Below are 14,239 nucleotides of genomic sequence, written 5' to 3' on the forward strand. Positions count from 1 at the left end.
CCCTTTCTCGAAGCAAAGACTCGACTACTTGAATGTGTGAGGAAAAAACTGACCAGACCTGAAGAATTATCTATACCACGATGGACGTGGGAACATTACTTTGCCGCTCGTTGCTCCTGGCTTTACTTGTATTCTCCTCAACCGAAAAGGCGCGAGGTAAGTGTGTGGGGCTGTAAGACTTCGTAGATTCCCCTTGTCTACATTTCTTAAGTTTTCCTTTTTTTCAGAATACTACCTAGGGGTGTTCAAACATGGCGCAGGTCTTTAGAAAGCCGCGCTGGCATGGTTGTTTAGTGTGGTTTTTTGTGTGCCGTGACATCGGTCACATCCACGTCAGTTTGCGAGAGTGAGCGTTTTTCGGACGGGTAGATGGAGTGACTCGCTCATGCAATCGGAGCACCGCGCGAGGTTTGGATATCGCGACCCAGTATTTATTTACCATACTTCAAAGCTCCTGTTAATTTATAACAACCTCTAGATCAAATTTTCAGTCATCTGAAACTGTTGACGAGATTTGCTTTCATGAGCGAGCTTGAACAGCAGTTTACTTTCAGTCAGTTCCTATTTCACGTCGGTTCCGCACGTGTTTTGTGGTGATGGACATTTTTCCTTTCATAAAGACGACGTTAAAACTCTCTATGGTAAACATGCCAGACTCTTTGTTTTAGGACATCGCCCAGACATATTTCCGGTCCGCACGAGTAACATCAAAGGATTTTTCTTTATGCATCTGTTATCAAGTTATGTGTACTGACAGGAAGCCTGTTTTACATGTTTACGTGAGTTCAGTTGTAATAGCAGATCGGGCTATTTATGTACGTTACGAATATCACAGGCTATTATTAACAGATGGCACATAATACCACATCTAATATAGCTGCTATTTTCCATTCATTATTTTTAGTGAAGTAAATGTAATATGACTGGACATCTATGGATGCAACAGTTTGTTTCAGAGGCGTAGTCGTGTCCCACAACACAATGCACGCGAGGATACAAATGACACTTCATGCATTACGCTTTAAATCTTACACGAATGCTTTTGTGTACAATACATCCCATTCAAATGTCATTGTGAATGTGATTTTTTTATCGAGACAACATAACGAGGCTAGTTTGTGTTCGGACTGTTCGATGAAATGCAGCGGCGTTCCTTCACGCACACAAATGCCTTTTACTTTAAGCTGTTGTTTTCACTCATTTAAAGGACGAAGGGTTTTTGAACTAAAGCTATTTCAACATAAAACCACATTTATTTCTACATTCAACATTAACAAGGGATATGACAAAATGGTGATTAACCTAACAATGATGAAAACATATTCATGTGTTTTGATTTCTTATTAATAGACGTTGAGATTGTAGTTAAATACTAATTAAGTTCCTGCTTAAAACATTTAACATTTTGTATATTAACATTTATGAATGTAAATGTAAAAACTTCCTAAAACACATAAAGGGTCATTCGTTCTTGTGTAAGCTGTGTGACTGAGATGAGATGTCCTCGATTCACACACTGTGATAGGCAGAGCGAAAACATCCTATATTTACTCCAGCCCTCTCTTCTTCTCCCATCACAGAGCTTCCTGTCACAAAGATTTATTGTTAAGTGTACAGTCTGACCCTGAAAAATCAGAAAAAAAATAGTTTCCATTTGTGTTGAGTTGTGTGAACTGTGGTTTTGACAGGTAGTGCTTGTCTTTTGTCTGAATCTTTTACCTGCTTCCATTCATGTAGAATTTTTTTTTGTTCTTGGTCTTGTGCAGTCGCAAAAACGGACTGAAAGTCAAAAAGGAAGAAATGGAATCGTATGTGGTAGTATTACCTGACCTGATGTATGGCAAAATTTGAGCTTGATCTATAGAATTTGGTGTATTTATATGGTATCATTTTTTTAAACAAAATAATATAGTACAGCATAATGGTACTACAGTGGCTAGAGTTTCGATTTAGTTTTTTTGTTATTGTTGTTGTCATTGATCAACATTGGATATGTATTTGTGTATGCTAATTGCCTCTTTTTATGTTCCAGATCACCCTTTCCATCGTCTAACGTTTGTTCACTTTTAAAACATTCTGAATTTGAGTTAATCTTTAAAACACTTTAATAATTTAATAACATTAAATGTAATATTTAGCATATCTTAACATTTTTCAATACTGTACATTGTTGTGCTGCTTCAATTGTAGAATTATAAATGTTGATTTTATTACTATTTAGTGAATTATGTAACAGAAATCTCCACAAAATAGTATATAATTTTATAAAATGTCAAATGTCAAAAAAAGCTGTACATCTATGATACAAGTGAAAATGTACTACAATTTGTGTCTGCTGATTTTTGTGTCTTTTTTAAAACAAAAAGTCCATGCTGTACCACATCATGCACCTCTAAAGGTTTGTCTTTTTGAAAGACCTAGTTTTGAAAGCTGCATCTTCCACTGAAAGATTGTGTTCTAACAGTGCTACATGGATGGGTTTATTTCTCAAACCACTTTCAGAAGTAGTCCAAAACACATGGGACCACATTGCTGTTCTGTTGTATCTCAATTTGAGAGCAACGGCAAGTACTTTTTATTATTTATTTCTCCTGTGCTATACACTGATGCAATAAGTCATGAATTCCACTCAAACACCAAGTGTAAACTGCAATGTCACTCGGCAAGCTGGATCAGATCAGGCCAGTGTATAAAACTTAGCATAGATTTCATTCTAAAAGGAAATGCACCAGTGGCAGATTTTGCATACTCACAAATGTTTTTAGGTTTATAAAAATAGGCGTACAAACCACAACCTGCACAAAAATAGTTTGTATACTTTATAAATCGCTGGAGATTATGTGTACATACACAAGCTTTATTTTTTACTCCAAAATCCTAGAAATCACCATACATGGAGCTTACAACACCGTTTTACTATGCATAATCTCATCTGCAAATAATTTTAAATATGCATATTGGTATCCAGAGCAGACACATGGCACTGATACTTAAAATACTTTTCTTTATATTTATAATTTCTTTAAAATATTTTATTTATGTTTTTTTCTGTAAAATATCTGAATGTACTTAAAAAAGACAAAATATATTAAGACTTGTTTTCAGTCAATGTAACTTGACTAGATCTATTATTCCCCTACCACTACGGAAGATGTTTTAACTTGTTTTAAATTACTTTTTGCAGTAATAAAAACAAGACTTTTTAGATACTTGATATATTTCGTATTTGACTTCACAGTTTTCTGTGCATTGCAGTGTGGTTCTGCCCATTCCACCAATAACACACCTGTGTGGGACAGAACAGTACACAGACATAAGATGAATCCAGGCAGCCAATCATAGACTAATAGTCCGTTTGACTCCCAAATGTGTCTGGCAGTGGCACTGTCATTATACATTTATTATACATTATACAAAACCAGTTATTTTCAACCTTCATTCTGACCCTCTGTCTGTAATGATCTTTTTTAAAAGGAGCGGCTCCTTGATTGGCTAACATCATTGCATAGGAAACTGTATCAATGCCCACTCGTTATCACTAATGCACGTCACGTGCACGTGGTGTTGTGAAAACATCCATTTGAAACATTTACAGTCAAAGTATTGTGATATCATTTACTTGTGGTTTGTGATGCAGCTTCTGTCAGATTTGATACAGTTGGCGCAAACTCTTCATTAAACTGTGGCTCACTGACAAAACAAAATGCTCCGAACAAACATATAACCCTTCAATGCAAACCGGGTGGTAGGGGTGCACCAGAATTTCGGCCGCCAAAAAAGTTCGGCCGAAAATGTCATTATCGGTTTTGGGCCGAAATAAAAAAAACAGCTGAAAACGTAAACCAAAAATGAATGTCACCTGCCCCTCCCATCCGTGCGCATGCGCTTAGGCAGAAGAAGGATAACAGCTCGACCGTGAGTGAAACCTATCACAGATTAAACATGTAAGCGTTATGGAACTATTTAAAAAAAATTAAAGTTCCAGATGAGGACACCAAAGTTTTGTTCTGCAAAAATCTTAAAACAATTTGTATTTGATGGAACATAAAACTAGAAGAATAGTATTATTTTGTATTACTATTTATATTTATTGTTAAAAATATTTTAGTTTTTTTTTGTAACAAAAAAAGTTTGATTATTCTATTGGTTTGTGTTTTTTTCATTTCAGATCCATTAACTCAAGCAATTTATCAATATATATAATTTTTTTTTTTTAAAGAAGAAATTTTCGGCTTCAGTTTTGGTTTCGGCCAAGTGCATCCTGAATTCTCGATTTCGGCCCTGAATTTTCATGTCAGTGCATCACTAATTATAATATAGTATGCCTAGGTGTGTTTAATCCCATCCGAATCTGCCAAGTCAATGTTTTTCTTAGTCGTATTAGGTCAATTTTCTAAAGCTGTCATTTGTACAACATGAATAAACAATGATTTCCATTGATGTATGCTGTTAGGATAGGAAAATATTTAGGAGAGATACGACTATTTGAAGAGGTGGAATCTGAGGGTTCAAAAAAGTCCTTAGCAAGGCATATTACTACTACTAATATTTTTTTTTATAAATATTTACGGTAGGAAATTTACTTAATATCCTAATGATTTTTGGCATAAAAGAAAAATGTATAATTTTTTACCCATTCAATGTATTGTTGGCTCTTGCTTCAAATATACCCGTGCGGCTTATGACTGGTTTTGTGGTCCAGTCATTGTCTGAGATTCTTTTCTTAGATTGAACAGTCAGCCCGAGGAACTCAACTTCCTGCACTCTTTAAAATAAATAAATGTAAGCCCCTCCCTAGAGAAATTCTTGAGCTAAAAACACACAACAGTTGAACACATGAATTCCAGTGATTAATGAGTAACCTCTATGGACACTCACCGATGGACTGATATGCAACTTTGCTAAGAAAAATCCATAGGGAGCGGAGGTTTCTGGTTCACAGAGAGATTTGTGCATGTAGAAATAGTGGAGGGTCAACATGAATATTTGCGGAGCAGGTTTTTGACTCGTACTGTGCTTCAGACAACAACAAATAAACTGAAATCAAATTCTCTGAAAGATTTTCAGTCAACAAATTATCCAGCCAATGATTGTTCTTCCATTCAGTCAGCAAATATGCCTTATCCGACTGATTTACACTGATTGAAAAAAATGATAATCGTTGACAGGCCAGAATTGGGGTAGGATATATTCTAGACTTTTAGTAGTGTTCTGTTTATTTCCCCCATCATTGTTTGTTTTGGTCATGTGGTTGAGGATTGAGTGTCCATTTGTTGTATAGTAACAATCACTGGATAAAGCTGGTGGCGTTGTGCGGCTGGCTAAAGTGTCTTTCTGAGTGTGACTCACAGCAGGCGACTGATTTAGCCGTGTTATGGTTTCCAAAACTTGGCAGCTCAGGATGTCTGACTCGCTCCTCTAGATGAGCTGAATGTGCGTATGATTAAGGAAATGTGTTCAGAGACTTAGAGCCAGAGGGTCCTCTGATACTACATAACAAAATTGAGTGTCTTTTCCGCTCCTTGGATAATTTTTAATATCACAATATTAGAAGAACATATGTCAGAGCTGGAAGTTTGAATAATACAAACTTTGCTTACACACCCTGCTGAAAAGTGTCTGAAACCCCTCTTAGACCAGGCAATAGACCAGGCTGGGAGAAAAAAACAGGAAACCATCATATGCTGGTTTAAGATGTTTTTCAGCTGTATAATATACCTCACTTATTAGAGTTCAGAAAACTCAGACCATGCGTCAAAGAGGGAGAGACTACTCCCAAACACCATAATTTGACAGTTTGAGGCCGATTTACAGTAAAACAATGTGAAAGACGAGTGGTCAGCAGGATAATCACACCGTGAAGAAAAAACCGGGGTGATGTTAGAATCCACAAAGATGTTTATTAACAGCAGATGTGCAATATAAATAAATATGATTAAAGTTCTTCGCGATTCCATCTTTCAAACTTTAGTTAGTGTGTAATGTTGCTGTTAGAGCATAAATAATACCTGTAAAATTATAAAGCTCAAAGTTCAATGCCAAGCGAGATATTTTATTTAACAGAAGTTCCCTTTCAAAGCCTACAGCGAACGGCCGGTTCGGACTACATCCCTGCACTTCCTTCTGTAATGACGTCACTAGAACCGTTTGTTGACTAACCCTCCGCCCACAAGAAGATGCAAAATAGGGGGCGTGGTCTTGTTGCTCTCCCACGTGGAGAAGAGCTCACATTGAGCACGTGCATCTCCCCGTTATGGTAAGAGGCGGGACCTTTCTGGGCAAAGTGCGCTAAGCTGCTGTCCAATCACAACACGGGAAGCGCTGGCCCAATCAGAACTCGTTGCGTATTTCTGAAGGAGGGACTTCATAGAAGTAGGAAATCTTCAGGCCGTTTTTAGGGCAGAGGAAACAGCACTGTACAGATAAGTCAATTGTGTGAAAGATACTGCGTTTTTTTACAGGCAAAACATGAACTCATGTTATATTGCACACTGTAAACACAATCAAAGCTTCAAAAACAAACGAAAAAAGGGACCTTTAAAAGAAATAATACAGGTAAAACTCCCCTCTTCATTAATTGAGGACAGAGTTTCTATGTGCTCAAGCAGCGCTTCAATAACCGGGTTCAAATTCCACAAAAAACATTATCCGCCCCCCTTCCACTAGTCACGACTGCCTTAAATACACATTTTCCTGCTTCATAATTGGAGCATACTGTTTTTTTTTTTTTTTTCATTTTATTATTAACTCTTGCCACACCATATGATGAATAATTAGATACACAAGATGATTAGGAAGAAGACTTGATACAAATCAAGAAATGCAATGAATAGGACAGATAAAGCCAAAACATACATTTACACATTTCCATAAATGGCTAAAACCACTTTGAGGCCACTCTCACTCAGATAAACAGGAAATATAAAACAACAAACCTCATGTAAATATTATGAAATGCACAGGAACACAGTAAAAACAGAGATGAGAGACAAATTCAAGGTCCATCTGTCCATCACACAGTAATATGGTGAAATAATATCAGCGTTGAATACAGTTGTGCTTTTTTATATTTTAGGGATTTTTTTAATAGAAATCTCAAAAGACCTGTTTTTTGTAACATTATAAATGTCTTTACCGTCACTTTTGATCAATTGATGCATACCTCCTTAATTTTAATAATAATATTATTTATTTTTGAAATCGTACTAATCCCAGACAGTGGGTATAAGTGTTTGTCAGGTGAGGTTCCTTCGTCTTGGTTATGTGGATACAGTCTGATTCAGATCTGCATGTCTGTGTTTTGTTTTGTCTACCATCTTCTATATTTCCATATTTATATATTTCACATTTAAAAGAATGTGATCCTCCTTTTCCAGTCACCCAGGATGGAAAGCTGCTTTAATTTAGTGTTGTTTGGTACTAATGGAAATGCCAGCACACTCGGTTATTACTCATTACAGTGGCATGGCTGCGGTTTAAACCATGCTGTCTGGACACGCCCACTTCCTTTTTTTTTCTAGCCTGATGAATTTTCAATCCTATCGCATGCAGTGAGCGAGAAGATGTCCAGCAATAGCATGAGATCTTCATCTCGTTTGTCTTGCAGTACATTTGAACAAACATCATCATCATCATCGTTCAATGTTAAATGAGCAAACACATTTAAGAGTGAAAATAGGACAGACAATATAAGATATTACACAAAATAAAAACAAACACAGACAAACATGCTACATAGTACATACCTTCATTGATTAATATAATAATTTGAGCATGTTTTACAAGCATTGCTGTAGTGAGGGTGAGGTTAGGTGAGGTGAACGAATGGGTGGAGGCTCAGAGTGATTAATGGGATTTTAAAAGGTAACTGAAGGCAATGGGTTCAGCATGTGCTGCAACTACAGTTGCTAAGCGACAGAAGTAATTGATTTATTTTTTTCTGTGGTTGAATTGCGTGTATGGAGATGGACAAATAAAACAATTTTGCGGGCTTTCCATCGGAAAACTGAACAAATCCTTTTAGTTTGCTAGGTTGTTCACTGACAAAACATACATTGAGATTTTTTTTTTGTTCTTTAGGTATGTGTTTAATAATACATAATAGATTGTATAAAGGTGCCTGACAATTTCCGTCCATTAACTGATGTTGAAAACCGCAGAGACCTCCGTAGTGTATTATGGCAATTATTAATGGCAGCTTTTGATTAAACCTTTTGGAATTGGTTAGTCAGAAACTCTTATTCACTTACAGCGCCATTTAGAGGAGTGACTGTGACAGCCCGCAGAATATATGGCATACATAATGACCCCAGTGAGCGCAGAGTGAGACTTTGTTCGATTTTTCTGCTCCTTTTCTCTTCTCTTAGGGAATCCTTAATTGGAACACTGTGTGATATAAAATCTCTCACCTATAAATAATGTTTAAGTTAAGCAACATGAAGCAGGGTTTTTCTCTAATCTGGCCAACAAATCTGCTCAAAAGGAGATGTGCTTTCAATTTTGATAATTAAATTAAATTGATTTAATTATCAAATTAAATTAAATTAAATAGTACATCCATGTGGTAAATTCTTGTATGTGAGACTGATGCCCTACTCGAAGGAGGCCAGTAGGGGTGTAACGGCACACAAATCTGATGGATCGGTATGTACCTCGGTTTTGAAGAGATGGTTTGGTACGATTTCGGTACAGCGGTTACAAAATTGCTTTTTATTTATTTTTATTTAACAGTGAAAAAAATAGTGTCTGTCCTTAAATTATTTCAATTATAACTAAAGGTTTCTTAAAGATAATGCTGTAAACTAAATAGGGAGCCCTTACTTAGGCTACACGTTGTAATATTAAAGGTTAACAACAAAGCCCAACTATTAGCCTCAATTCAGTTATTTTTAGATATAATAATCAACACTCATAAGCTTCACATGAGGCAGTTTTTGCAATTACTTCTAAATCTAATTAAAACATGTTTTCTCCAATTCGTTGTTGAAATATAATTACTTATACACGGCTGTCAAATCATCACAGATATATTTAATTATAAACAAGACATCAGTAACAGGTTCAGTAGAATATAATGAATATATAGGCTAATATTGTGCATATATTTAGCAGCTAATTTGTGCATATATTTAGCGAAGGAGTTAGTTTCTCTAGTGAACTAACAGCTGTGGACACATTGTTCTCAAGCTGTTTTGTCTTTCTGCAGTTGAAACACAGATTACAGGACATGTGATACATTTCAGTAAGTTGTAATATATCCTCAACAGTCAACATATCTATGAGATATTAATTCATCATGTTTATTCTTTAGGAAGAGATGATTGCGTTCACTCGCGCACCACAATTTGAACTGACACGCCTATGTGATCAGTCCCGTCACATTAAACAGCGTCAAGGTATTTATCATTTGAATATTGTGATAAAATGGACTGAATACCTAAAATGTTTGTGTGGGAACTCAAATTGAAGTGTGTTCCGCCCTTGAAAAAAGCTAAATGTTAACTGTTAAAGATTGCATTTGTACCGTTCGGTACACACATGCACTGAACCAAAAGCCCTGTACCGAAACGGTTTGGTACGATTACGTGTACCGTTACACCCCTAGAGGCCAGTAGTGTTTGTTTGTTTTTCTGGTCATATTCACAAAAATCCTTTCTGTTACAAAAATGTAGCATTAAAAAAACACTGAGGCTGAGGGTTGTTATAGTTTACTAAAATATAAACATATTTGTTATTTGAAAAATATATATGTATATATATATATGGATGCGTGAACACAACATCAGCTATGTTAGAAAAATGTATGAATGACTGAATGAATGAGTGACTCATGTAGACTAATCTGTTGATCACTGTTTCAACTGCAGAAATTCATGAAATTGACATAAAGTCTAATATTAATTTAAAAAATATTTAAAAATGCATACATTTTGACCTAGTGCATCCTGAGGTTTCGGTTTCTGCTCACAGTTTTTATTTCTGTGCATTACTACAAAATATCTTGAGTTATATCTGATTAATGAATCTTCAGTCTTTAACATGTTGCTAACCTATGATTGTGTTCACAATGGCAACTATAGCCTAAGACCAGCATGTTTCCAATAGCAGTCAGAAAGCCTTTGGAATCAGTATGTTTCAAATGACAACTATACTTAAATAATAAGTGTGTTTCCAATAGCAACTAGAGTTAACAGCCTGCTTCAATAGCAAACAATAAACGTTAACACACCTGCTTCAATAGCAACTATGTAGCTTTAAGAAGAGCATGTTTCTAATAGCACTGCAGCTTTAAGAACAGCGTTTTTCCAATGCACTACAGCTGTAAGAACAACGTGTTTCTAATAGGACTAAAGCTTAAGAACAAGCTTGTTTCTAATAGCACCAACTTTGAAGAACATGTTTCAAATAATAACTATAATTTTAGGAACCAACACACAGATACCAGAATATACGCTGAGCTGACTCAACTGAACAACGACTGTTTATTATTGTCTTTTTAGAGCTTCACCACAGCAGAAATTATTTAGCCTGACAAGCCAGACCCACATCAAGATGTTTGGTCTGGAAACTCACCATTGACAGGGCTCAATCCGAGGGGCGGGCTACTCTTGTTGTTTTTTCATAGAAAAGCTTAACTCCAAGTCTTCCAGAGTCACGGTCAAAGCTGATTCGAAAGACCGCCGTTCGCCAGCCTCTGTATTTACTAGTAGCACGCAAGCGCAACTCGGCCTTCATCATGTTAAGCCCTGCCCACTGACTCTATACACGATTTGATTGGCCTGACCAGAGATTGGTTTTTACAGCTCAGCCTCAGAAGGTATTGAGAGTTGCTAGACAATACTCGCGGCAGATTAGATTTGCTGCCGCTAGGGTGCGTCTCGATTTCTAGGCTAGAAATGATTATGTTTGCACCATGAACCTTTGCATGGTTTCACCAAAAGCAACCGTAAGCTTAATTATGCTTATACATGTTGCAGTGCAATGGCAACATATTTAATATATTGATTCATGATTCGGATCGCCAATGTCACGTGATTTCAGCAGTTTGACGCACAATCCGAATCATGAATCAATACGCTGATTCATAACTGTTTGAATCTTTGTTTGAGGATTGAAAACAAACCCGGAAGAGAAAACAATGCTGAATAGTAGTAGTTTTTGTTATTTTTTGACCAAAATGTATTTTCAATGCTTCAAGAGATTCTAATTAACCAACTGATGTCACATATGGACTACTTTGATGATGTTTTTATTCCCTTTCTGGACATAGACAGTATAGTGTGCATACACTTGCATACGCTCTCGGACTAAATATTAAATATCTTCATCTGTGTTCTGAAGATGAACAGAGGTCTTATGGTTGTAGAACGACTCATGTCATTGAATTTATGTCATTCATTTTTAATTTTTTAATAAATTTTTGGGTGAACTAGCCCTAACAGTTCGGCCCGATGGGAAAGCAGCTTAACCAGTCTTGTATGTTCTGTATCATTCTGTATCTTAGGAAATTCGATAGCTCATATGTTTTTGAACTTAAAAAGAGCACCGTTTTCTTAAGTCTAAATAAGCTTTGGTGAAACGCGATAGCAGCTGATAGTACTGAAGCAGCTTTTATATGCTGTGATAGACTTCATATATTCCGATAGGTAGACATGATCAGCTGACAGGCAGCTGATGCGTGACCTGCCAGAACGGATGCTATACTGGGTTTGTGATATTTTGATGGTTGCTTTGTGTGCTTTTTGAAGTTTGAAAGCTACAGTTATGAATCATTGCAAATTGCAATGAAATGCAAAAGTGACCGGCACATTGTTCAGAATTTCTTCTTTTGTGTTCCGCAGAAGAAAAAAAAAAGTTTTTACAGGTTTAAATGTAAATGAGTTATAATGACAGAATTTGTTTTTTGTGTGATATTTATTTTTATCTGTTTCTGCCTCTTATAAATGCCAGTCATTATTCCACATGCATCCTCCTCTCAGTGGTATTCTTATAGAGAGAAAATGAAGTGCGGTCTCTTTTTCCAGTTTATGAAATGTTGGTTTATTTACTTTAATTACCACTGAAGTATTTTTTTCTCTTTACTGCTGTTTTTTCTTTTTTTTCTTTCTTTTTTCTTTTTTTTTTTTTAAACAGGCTTTTATCTGCATCTGGATGACTAAATCCATGATTATTTCCTGTGGCATGTTAGCAAGCAAAAGAGAAATCAAAAATTTGCACTGTAATTAAGCCAAAAATAGAGGTTTATAAGCGATAGAAAAAAACAAGTGCAGGACACTCCTAAAGCACAGCACTCTCAAAAGTGATCTTTTTCATTTAGGTCATTCATGTAGAAGCTTTTAAAATATAAAATCTTACAGGGACTAATTACAATGAGTTAATGTAACATGAGCTTCAATGCAGCAAATGGGAGTCATTTCAACAACCTGCTGGTGCTCCAGAGACCTCATTTATCAGAAGTGTCATATCAAATACCTTACAGAAGAATATTCATTCTACATTCTTAAAGTACCCCTATTATGCTATTTTTAAGGTTCCTAATTTTGTTTTGGAGCTCTCCTGCAACAGGTTTACATGCATTGAATGGCAAAAAACACTTTCATTTTTCAATGATTCTTAAAAGACTCGTTGGATGATTCAGTCTCTATAAATCCCTGCAAGCCTCTGCTCGGATTGGCCAGATGTCCCAGTCTATGTCGGAAAGGAATTGTCCATAAAGCTTTTTTTTAGGCATTGATATTACCACAGCTAATTAGCAGAAGTATTTCAGTAAGACAGTAACAATGTAAGTTATTCTAACCACTGATTTTTCACATCCTCATCCTTTGGAATTGTTTACAAGAGGGTTTGCTTTTGCAGGGCAGAAAACAGTGTCTTCTCGACATTTACACAACAGGAACTACACTGTAAAAAATTATTTAGAAAAAAAGTTACCTGGTTGCCTTAAAATGTTGAGTTCATTGAAATTAAAATTTTGAGTTAATACAATGACAATTTTTTGAGATTCGACAACCTTTATTAAAATATTATTAAAAGATTTTGTAAGCATATTGGGTGTGTTTTATTTCTGATGATGCAGTGAAACATGCCAAATAGTGCTATTTTCATAATTTATCACATTTTTATGTGGTTCAGAATCAGATACAAAAAAAAATTATATTTTCTATTTCTAATAGTTTCTATTTATTAAACAATTTTCCTTCATTGTATCAACTCAAATGTTTAATTTCAATAAACTCAAAATTTTAAGGCAACCAGGTTACTTACTTTTTCAAGTTAAACCAACAAAAACCGACCAATTTTTTTTACAGTGTAGCAGCTAGCTATAGCGTTTAATGGTGGGTCAGGTTGTTCGGACAATGTACAACATAGATGGGTATTAGGCAAATGTGTTAGCTATAGTGAACGAGTAGCAGTAACGGAAATGGAATTCAAATTCCTGATAACTCGTTTAAGTGGTTCAGAGTCGATTCATTCTTTTGAGAAAATAACTTTATTTATTGTGCTCTTTTGGCTTCACAACTTCACAATTTACATATTGCATGAAAGGTAATATTCGACAAAAGCATAATAGGGGCATTATAATAAAACCATAGGAGAAGTTAAAGATGGCACTAGATGCTTAATACAGTATGCACAGCCTGTGCAAAAAACACTTTACCATTTTGAACTGCATTTATACTAAGAAATAGTTGTTTTTATTCAACCCTTCCACTGCTTTTTAACTACATGGTCTTTATTGCTCTGAGCTATGGAACTTTCATAAGCGTGAAATTGCATCAGGAGATAAAGCTGATGAAAGCAAGCAATAGTCTGTTGGTAAACTGTGTAAGGGGAGTGATAGAAGATTACTTTGAAGCTAGTCTGTAAATGTATTGTAAGTTCTCTGCATACCATTTGACTACCCTCCTAACAGTAAAGTTAAGAGATTATTCTCGTCATTTACTCGCCCTCAAAAGCCCAAACAACACTGGACCCAATTGACTTTCACGTTAAGGGCAAACCATTTAAACAAATTAAAATAATTCCACAGAAGAAATTAATAGGTTTGGAATCAATGACATAGTTTTTGTTTTTGGGTAAATTATTCATTTAAGGGGTCAGTATCTTGATGCATTCGCTTAGATCTTACCATATACTACCGTTCGTTAAAAGTGCCCTAGAATGAAAAATTGAATTAACCTTGCCATAGTTAAATAAAAAGAGTTCAGTACATGGACATCACATACAGTGAGTCTCAAAC

The 14,239-nt window shown here is 35.7% G+C and overlaps 1 protein-coding gene across 1 annotated transcript in view; it reads left to right on the forward strand.

Annotated features, from left to right (window-relative positions):
* The window catches only part of tgfbr1a (transforming growth factor, beta receptor 1 a), a 35,475-nt gene continuing 21,236 nt past the window's right edge, over nt 1–14,239 (forward strand). The window contains exon 1 of the mRNA XM_067453815.1: nt 1–156. Within this exon, the coding sequence (XP_067309916.1) occupies nt 81–156 (76 nt within the window). The 5' untranslated portion in view covers nt 1–80. The remainder of the gene's footprint in view (nt 157–14,239) is intronic.

Source organism: Pseudorasbora parva, chromosome 9 (genome assembly GCF_024679245.1).
Source record: "Pseudorasbora parva isolate DD20220531a chromosome 9, ASM2467924v1, whole genome shotgun sequence".
Taxonomy (NCBI): Eukaryota; Metazoa; Chordata; class Actinopteri; order Cypriniformes; family Gobionidae; genus Pseudorasbora; species Pseudorasbora parva.